This window comes from Diachasma alloeum, unplaced genomic scaffold (genome assembly GCF_001412515.2).
Source record: "Diachasma alloeum isolate Michigan unplaced genomic scaffold, Dall2.0 Dall_scaffold_00364, whole genome shotgun sequence".
Taxonomy (NCBI): Eukaryota; Metazoa; Arthropoda; class Insecta; order Hymenoptera; family Braconidae; genus Diachasma; species Diachasma alloeum.
The window spans coordinates 781,586-790,881 of NW_021680503.1; the positions used below are offsets into that span (position 1 = coordinate 781,586).

General features: G+C 42.1%; 1 protein-coding gene across 5 annotated transcripts in view; it reads left to right on the top strand.

The window, feature by feature from the left end:
• The window catches only part of LOC107041386 (E3 ubiquitin-protein ligase HUWE1), a 19,441-nt gene extending 10,161 nt beyond the window's left edge, over positions 1-9,280 (top strand). The window contains exons 4-9 of one of the 5 annotated variants that reach the window (XM_015261920.2): positions 41-182; positions 911-1,109; positions 1,215-5,952; positions 7,065-7,230; positions 7,433-7,623; positions 8,092-9,280. In XM_015261920.2, coding sequence (XP_015117406.1) covers positions 41-182; positions 911-1,109; positions 1,215-5,952; positions 7,065-7,230; positions 7,433-7,623; positions 8,092-8,194 — 5,539 coding nt within the window. In that variant the 3' untranslated portion in view covers positions 8,195-9,280. Of the gene's footprint in view, positions 1-40; positions 183-910; positions 5,953-7,064; positions 7,231-7,432; positions 7,624-8,091 lie in introns of all 5 variants that reach the window. The other 4 variants (XM_015261916.2, XM_015261917.2, XM_015261918.2 and 1 more) reach the window with 4 other exon arrangements.
• Positions 9,281-9,296: the final 16 nt, after the last annotated feature.

Here is a 9,296-nt window from a genome sequence, read left to right on the forward strand (position 1 = left end):
GGGGGGGGGTTGAGGTGGGGCAGTGTTGATAATCCAGCAGTGTTTTGTTCCCCAGGGACGGCTCCGCCGTTACAGAAGAACCCTCCTCTCGTTCCCATCGACCTATGGATATTGATGATGAGAGCCTTGCTATGAGGGATGCCGAGGGGGATTTCGATCCCACCAGGGATACAACCGTAAGAGTAACGTCGCCTTCTTCATTGGTTCTCGGGTTTGGGGATGTTCTGAGGAGTTTTTGGGGGTTTTGAGATCTTTTCAGTGGGTGAAAGTCATAAATTGACATCATTTTTATGAATAGCGATTTTTATTTGAAAGGGAAGGGAAATTGGATCAACTTTAAGTACTATAATTTTTTCGCGGCTTTCTTCGTTATTTTCTATTTAAATAGAAATTATGGTCGATTGAATTTAATAAATAGGAGTTTGGCATGATCATAAATTTTGAGTAAAGTTAAATTTTGAAGAAGTCAACTGATTAATATTACTCAATAGTCAATTGACAATTCCATATTGTCAATTATTTAATTCCTAGTCAATTGAAAATTTAGATTTATTTATTTAAATTTATTTTATATCAATTATTTTATTATTTTTCAAATTTTAGTGAAGATTAGTAAACCTTAATTATTGCAAAGTGCAATTTCTCTTGATACTAATAATCTAATTATTAGTGTCAATCCCTGAAACAAAATCTAGCTCAAATAAAAAAATTGCTCAAATCATGAAAAAATTCCAAAAGTACACCTAAACATCTTTTTTGAGGTTCAACTCTATTGGAATTACAAAGTATATTTAAATTAAAAAAAAAAAAAAAAGAGATCTTAAAACACGATAAAACTCCAAAAATTCACGTGAATGTCTTCAAAAAAATGAGAAAATCTCAATTCTAAACAGTATCATTAATTTTCCAGGAGGACTTGATGAGTTCTGATTCCGATTCAGATTCAAATCCCTCGGACGACAACGAGGACGACGTTCAAGATGACGAGGACGAGGAAGAAGAGGAGGAGGAGGACGACGATGGTGAAGAGAACGAGGAAGAAGAGGAGGACGAAGAGGAAGGCTCCTCGAACTACGAGGAAGACGGTATGGACTACTATGAGGACGTTGGTGAGGGAATATTCAGAATGCTACCATCAGCAGAGAGAGACGGCAGTAATGTCGTCATGATTCAACATAATTTTGATAATCACGAGAACAATTCCACTACTCCAGCGTCAACGAGACAGAATCACCCCTGGAGTGCGAGTTTTCCCCTGCCCCTGGGATTATTCGAGGACCTTCCATCTGTGTCCGAGTCCAATGGAATTGGCTCACACCCATTGCTGATGGCCCAGGGGAGTCTCGACACTGCGAACACACGTGCACAGAGATCAATTCGCCAGAGAAGGTATCAATACCTCCACCTGGCCAACTCTAGGAACGCAAATCCCCCGGTTATTCTTCAGAGACTGTTGGTGCCAGCAGCCCAGAGTCTCCCACTGTCAGCGACACAGATGTTGGCCTCAAACTTCCGAGACACAAGGGTCGTCCTCATGGACAACAACGGCCTTGGAATATTCTCGAATCAGGAGGAGGAGCAAATCGACTTTGTGGATCAATCTGGATACCTCTTCGGTCCCAGTCTGGCAGCAACACTTAACAACATCCCCACAGCCCTCCACTGGTGGATCGAAGAAAGCAAGCAGCTGGACGGCGACTCCCAGCCGGACTGCTGTGTTGGAGTTGTCCACAAGCTCGTTCCTGGCCTCGAGAAGCACCGAAATGCCGAACTAGCCGAGAGAAAGGACAAACGAAAGAAGCAACACGCCGAAAAAGACACTGATAAAGAGACCAAAGAGAAGGAGAGCTCGAAGCCACGTGAATCAAATTCAACGAATCCCCCGGCTGTTGAGGAAGAGCAGCCATCAGGTTCTCTCCTCCAAATGGCCGCTGACGATGCTCTCGACGTGTCAAGACGTCTCGCTGACGCAGTTGAGGCAGCTGTTGAGGCAGTTCGACAAGAGCGCAATCGAGACGAGAATATAATTGAAGTAACTGGGGACATGGAGGTGACACTACCAGAGGACGAAGTCAGGACTCCATCACCACCGACTCCACCACCGCCCCCACCACCTGAGGAGAACAGACCTACTCTAGCTGATCATCATGCTACACTGGAGCTAGCTGAAAGTATTCTCGACTCTGTTCTTCATCCCAGTGCTGAAGAGGCGACAAGACTACGAAGACTGACGACCAATCGAGAGCCTGATGAAGTGAATTTAAATCGTTCGAATACCTGGTCCATTCTGAATGACTTTGCTCAATCAACACCAGAGGAAGAATCGACTCCCAGGGAGTCCAGGGATCCACACGCCTGGGTCCACAGATTGCTGGCGCTTGAGCAATCGAGAAGAGAGAATAACGCTAATGTCCCACCTCAGGACGCCTCGGCATCGTCATCATCAGCTGAGAGTGCCCCAGTAGTGACTGAGCAGCCTTCCTCGACTCAAGTCCCAGAGCCTCAGACCCAATCCCAGACAGAACAGCCACCAGCTGCTTCACAAGACCCGCAGCTTACTCAGGAGACCCCTCAGGCCCCTCAGGAGCAGCCACAGGACTCTGCTGGTCAACAAACGTCTTCATCAGACTCCCAGATCCCTGACGGAGTCGATCCCTCGTTCCTAGCTGCTCTCCCCGAAGAAATGAGGGACGAAGTCATTGCTGAACAACTCCGACTCCAGAGGATTCGTCAACGAGCCCAAGCTACTGTCGTGGAGGAAGTCACAGGCCCGGTGGAAGTCAATCCTGAGTTCCTAGCTGCATTACCCCCAGCTATTCAGGAAGAAGTCCTTGCTCAACAGAGATTGGAGCAGCAGAGGCATGCTGCGGCCTCCGCTAATCCAGCGGACCCTGTCGATGCTGCTGCCTTCTTCCAGAATCTCCAGCCTTCTCTGAGGCAGGCAATCCTGACTGACATGGAGGAGTCCCAGATGTCTGTTCTCCCCCCAGACCTCGCTGAGGAGGCGCAGAACCTCAGGCGACAGTGGGAGGCGAGAAATCGTCACATGATGCAGGAGAGATTTCTCAGCCACGTCAGCCAGGGGAACACCACGCTCTCCAGCATCCTCAGGAATTCTGGAAGGGGTCGGGGTAATCCCAGGTACGCAATCTCTGGTGTTGCTCAGCGAGCCCAGTGGAGCTCCTGGGATCAACGAGGGGACACAACTCTGAGCCATCAAAGTGCTGGACTTCGACTTCGTGGAAGACAACTGCTCGATCACGAGTCGATGGCCTGTCTCCTGGTGCTTCTGTTCGTCGATGAGCCCAAGATCAATACTCTGAGACTGCACAGGGTCATCAGGAATCTCTGCTACCACGGCAGCACGAGGGAGTGGGTGGTCAAAGCCCTCTTGAACATCATGGAACGGAGCAATGACGAGAATAAAGAGGTTCTCACTGATTTCACTGGGAAATTCAAACGAAAATCGGTTCATCCAGCTATTGACTACTGCTCTCCCAAGTTATCAGAGTCTAGGAATAATTTTCAGTCGTGGTTGAACATCAGCATTGATGCAGCTCTGGGGTGTCGTGCCAATGTCTTCCATATCGTTAGACATGGATCTAAGAAGGCTGATCGCCAGGGGAATGTCATTGCCATTCACCCACAGGCAGCACCGACAGTCTGCAGGCACACTTTGGAGCTGCTCATATCACTGGCTAAAAGCTTCCCAGGGTACTTCGTTCCAACTAAGTCCAAAGAGGAGGAGAAACTTAAGGAGAAGGAGTCCAGTGTCAAGGAGGAGAGTGGAGCCAAGAGCAAAACAACATCTAAATCGACAAAGACAGAAATGCCAGACTTTTGGGATATGCTTTTGAAGCTCGACTCGTGTGCCTCGAAGAAGGGAAAATCAGTCGCCAGAACTCATTCTAGTTCGGCCATTGGGTCTGAACCCGAGCAGAGTCTCACGTCGTTTGAATCGTCGGCCTTTGGGGGATTGATATCAATGCTCCACTGGTCTGTTGTTAAGAGGAGCTCTCAGCTGACTGACAAACTCCTTCGTCTGCTCTCACTCATCTCCATTGGACTGACTGAAGTGAATCCCTACAGGAGACAAGACGCCACTAAAAATAAAAAGGTTGAACCCAGCAAGGAGCAGAGTGTTGCTGCACCCGAGGGTCATCTGAGGCTAGCTGTTCAGGTTCTAACGAGCAAAAGCTGCTCCGAAGAGGGTCTCGAGGATGCAACTGCACTCCTGCTGAACCTCTCCCACTGTCCAGATCCTACGAGACAACTGATCCTCAAACTCCTGCTGGAAGGGGCCATGGAACTAGCCAATATGGTCTGCGAACATATCAACGAACTGATGAAAGAGCTGAAGGTACTGAATCGTGAATTGAAGAGGAGAAATTCCCTCGAGGAGCAGCCGTCAACGAGTGGTGGATCTGCTCGAGGAATTCTCATGGACAGATTTACCATGGACAATGTCATCGTCACTGCTCCAGCTAAAGTCAAAGCAGCTACTGATCTGCAATTACCATCGATGAGTGCACTCGTCAGCAAGACATCTAGTCAAGCATTTTTCTTACGCATACTCAAGGTGATTGTCCAGATCAGGGAGGCTGTCAACTTGGCGAATAAGAAGAAGAGTGAGAGTGCACAGGGGACTGGTGAGACTGCCATGGAGACTGCTAATACCTCGCAGGTGCAGGAGTCTGCTGTTGATGATAATGCCACTGCTGATAACTCAGCTATGGAGACTGCACAACCAGCGCAGGCTGAGGTACCACCGAAGGCCTCCAACTCGAAAACAGAGGAGGATAAATCGACTCTACCACTGCTGAGCGAGAGCCTGGTTCTGGATAATTTATGGGAGACCCTCAGTGCTTGTCTTCTGGAGCTGGAGCACACACCTGATCACCATGCAGTACTGGTTCTTCAGCCAGCTGTCGAGGCGTTCTTCCTGGTTCACTCGTCATCGAGCACTTCGTCCAAGGATCGCAATAACGAAACTAATAACGAGACTCGAGAGGCTGTGGCTGACATGGCGCCAGTCTCTCCGATATTCCCGGACTCTGATGGAACTTCTACGAATGAAATTTCGAATAACTCGGGGGCGTGGGACTTGGCACCAGCACCCACGAAGACGCTGCCCTCTGATCAGTTGAAGTTCTTGAAATTCGCTGAGACCCACAGGACTGTTTTGAATCAGATTCTCAGGCAGACCACGACACATCTTGCTGATGGGCCATTCAGTGTTCTCGTGGATCACACCAGGGTTCTGGACTTTGATGTCAAGAGGCGGTACTTCAGGACGGAACTGGAGAGGATGGACGAGGGCATCAGGAGGGAGGAGCTCGCTGTGCACGTCAGGAGGAGCCACGTCTTTGAGGACTCCTTCAGGGAACTGCACAGGAGAAATGCGGACGAGTGGAAGAACAGGTTTTACATCGTTTTCGAGGGCGAGGAGGGCCAGGATGCTGGGGGACTCCTCAGGGAGTGGTATGTCATCATCTCCAGGGAGATATTCAATCCCATGTATGCGTTGTTCACTGTCAGCCCTGGGGACAGGGTCACTTACATGATAAACTCCTCCTCTCACTGCAATCCCAATCATCTTTGCTACTACAAATTCGTGGGGAGGGTCATTGCCAAGGCTATTTATGATAATAAGCTGCTCGAGTGCTACTTCACCAGGAGCTTTTACAAGCACATCCTCGGGATTTTGGTGAAACACACGGACATGGAGAGCGAGGACTACAGCTTCTACAAGGGACTTGTTTATCTCACTGAGAACAATATCACGGATCTGGGGTATGAGCTCACTTTCTCGGCTGAGGTCAATGAGTTCGGGGTGAATGATGTCAGGGATTTGATTCCCAATGGGAGGAATATTGTTGTTACGGAGGAGACTAAGCTGGAGTACATCAGGCTGGTGTGTCAGATGAAGATGACTGGAGCCATTCGAAAACAGTGAGTTCAATTGTTTGGGAAATTTTTGTTGAGACCGAATTGGGGGTTTTCAAGTGCTTTGGCTATTTTTTCTCCAGTGAAATGATTTTCTAGTTTTGCAGTTGAACGTCAGGGCTTCCATTTCAGCCCCGTTTGACCCCAAGTTTCCGGATATTTTAAAATGATTTTATTATTCAAAATTTACAGGTCTGGATTTGAATCTCGATATTAAACCGGTAGAAAAATTAATGAAATGATTTAAAAATCGCAATTGTTGAAAATTACGAGCATTTACGATAAATAATTAATAAACAATCAATTTTACACCGTAAAAATTAGTTGTTTGGAATCGTAACAAATTTATTCGTATTCAGAATTTTACCAAAAATTTCACACCTAAAAAAATAAAGTTTCCGAAAGTTTAAACATTTTCAATTATTTATTTATAAACAATGAATGGTTAAAAAAATTACAATTCTGGGCAGAATGTGTTTTTTTTTTTCAAAATTTTGTGCACAATTTAATTGACAAATTTGATGATTGAAAATGGTTTAATCTGTAGCGTGAAAACTTGAATATCATTTATTGGGACCCAAGTGATGTTTTATAACATTTTCATTTCAATAATCCTTGCTTATTCATTGAAAAGCTCAAGTTTTTATTATAATGTGAAATCTTGAGTTGTGCTGAATGGAATTGTTTGAAACAATCAATTTTTCACCATAAAAATCATTTGTTCCGAATCGTAACAAATTTATTCGTATTCAGAATTTTACCAAAAATCGATTTCACGCCTAAAAAAATCAAGTTTCCGGAAGTTTAAACATTTTCAATTATTTATTTATAAACAATGAATGGTTAAAAAAAATTCGGGGCAAAGTGTTTTTTTTTTTTTCAAAATTTTCTGCACAATTTAATTGACAAATTTGATGATGGCAAAAGGTTGAATCTATAGTGTGAAAAATTGAATATCGAATATTATCAAATACAATATAATATTGAATATTGAATTTATAATGTTTTCATTTCAATGATAATTTCTTATGCATTGAAAAGCTCAAGTTTTGATTATAATATGGAATCCTGAGTTTTGCTGAATGGAATTGTTTCATGTACTGGTGTTTTCTTTGCAGATTGAATTCATTCTTAGAGGGATTCTACGACATTATCCCCAAACGATTAATTTCAATATTCAATGAGCAGGAGCTCGAGTTGCTCATAAGTGGTTTACCAAATGTTGATATCGAGGATCTGAGAGCGAATACAGAGTATCACAAATACAGTCCCACTTCACTACAGGTGAATATTGTCATTCAATTCAATCATTTTAAGTTTGTGAAGTCGTTAAAATGAAATCTTATCTTGATAACTAACTATTTTGGGACCGAAAAATGTGTTGTGGCTTTTTGTCTTGAAATAAATTCCTTCCGAGACAGATTGATGATTTACAAAATTGTCTTCTGACTCATTATTGATGTTTTTTCTTTGTAAAAAAAAATAGATTCAGTGGTTCTGGCGTGCTCTTCGTGGATTTGATCAAGCAGATAGGGCTAAGTTCCTTCAATTCGTAACGGGAACGTCGAAGGTACCTCTTCAAGGCTTTGGGGCACTTGAAGGCATGAATGGTGTACAGAAATTCCAGATTCATCGGGACGATCGTTCAACTGATAGATTACCGTCCGCACATACATGGTAAATATTCATTCCTTGAATTTTTCATGACATAAAAATTTATAAAAATTGAAATTTTTAGGAGAGCGACATTCAATTCGATTTTGGAGGAAACAAATATCAAATTCTTTAAATTCCCTAAAAATTCTGTGGAATTCCAACAACAGAAAGTCGAGAATTCCTTAACTTATTTTAATTTTTAAGTAAAATATGAATACTCAGTCTCAAATTACACAGAATGTCCAATTAATTAAGTTCTCCTGAATTTAACTAATTTTCATGGAATAAGTGAACTAAAATTTGAATTTCTGAATTTCCAACGATGAAATTGCTTGAAGTACAATGTGTTGAAAATTTCAATAACAAACAAATAGTAATGAATCTCTCTCTCACTAAATCCGCCGAAATAAATTCATAAATGAAGAGACTTGGCAATCTCCATTCACCTGATTTTTCAACCTTGTCTCATAAATAATTTCCAATTTCCAGTTTCAATCAACTCGATCTGCCAGTCTACGAGACATACGATAAACTGCGTAGCAATCTACTTAAGGCAATCCACGAGTGCAGCGAGGGCTTTGGATTTGCATAAATTGTTTTTACATAGCAAAGGAACCACCTGATAATAACAATTACCCAATATCTTCATGAATTAACACTCGACCCCCACCAGAAAAAAAAACGCGTAACAACCGAGTAAATTCAAAGTGAAAAGCGCCAATCCTTTCGTTCGTTATTTTAAAATATTTTTTTTTTACACTTTATAAAGAGCAACAACAAGATGATAAATGAACCGTTAACCGACGTCATTAATAATCCAACTCGGTAATCGGTTGATATACATAATTAACTAAAGCGTATGTACATACATGTACTCATTTTGGGGGGATGTAATTATAACTGAATCACTGTGCAACGCTTCCCAAATGTCAGAGTTTATTTTGTTGAAGAAAAAAAAACTGATAAAAAAAAATGATAAAAAAAACGTAATAAGTAAATTTTTGCAAAAGTTTGTGCAGAGCTTAAAGTTGACTTGAAAATAGCGAAGAATGATAAAACAATGATTTAAAAGAAAAAAAAACAATAATGGAGACTTTAGTTAAGAACTCGGTCGTAAGAATTAACAGTTAAGTTCATTTGTAAGCATTAATTAATAAAGAAAATTGAAAAAATAATGATAACGTAGATGTCTTAGATCGTTGAGGGATACGAGAGAGCATCGAGGATATAAATTGTATGATATTGCACTTGATGATATGATAAAGTGATCAGTGATGATGATTAGATCGATTATCAATTGGGGAATTCAATTCTTTCCCTTTTTTCATGTCCCTTTGTTCTTTATTTTCGTTCGTGAGAGAGTAATTAGAGGGAAAAATACGCAAGATTAAGACTGCAGGGATCGATAATGTTGTAAGTATGAAAGTGTGAATGATTATAATTCGTGACACTAAACAGCCTAAATGAAATTGAAAAAACATTTTTCCACGCGATGATAAATCCTGTCCCCTCATGACAGATGTATGGTTGTACACTATTTAGTATTAATAATTCTAGATAATTTTTAAATGGTAATAGCTGATAATTTCTAAGTAATATCATTTTAATATTAATCATTCGAAGAAAGAAAATTGTGATGTTGTTAAAAAAGGGAAAAATAACGAGAAATACAACAAAATATGTGTCTTTTTTTT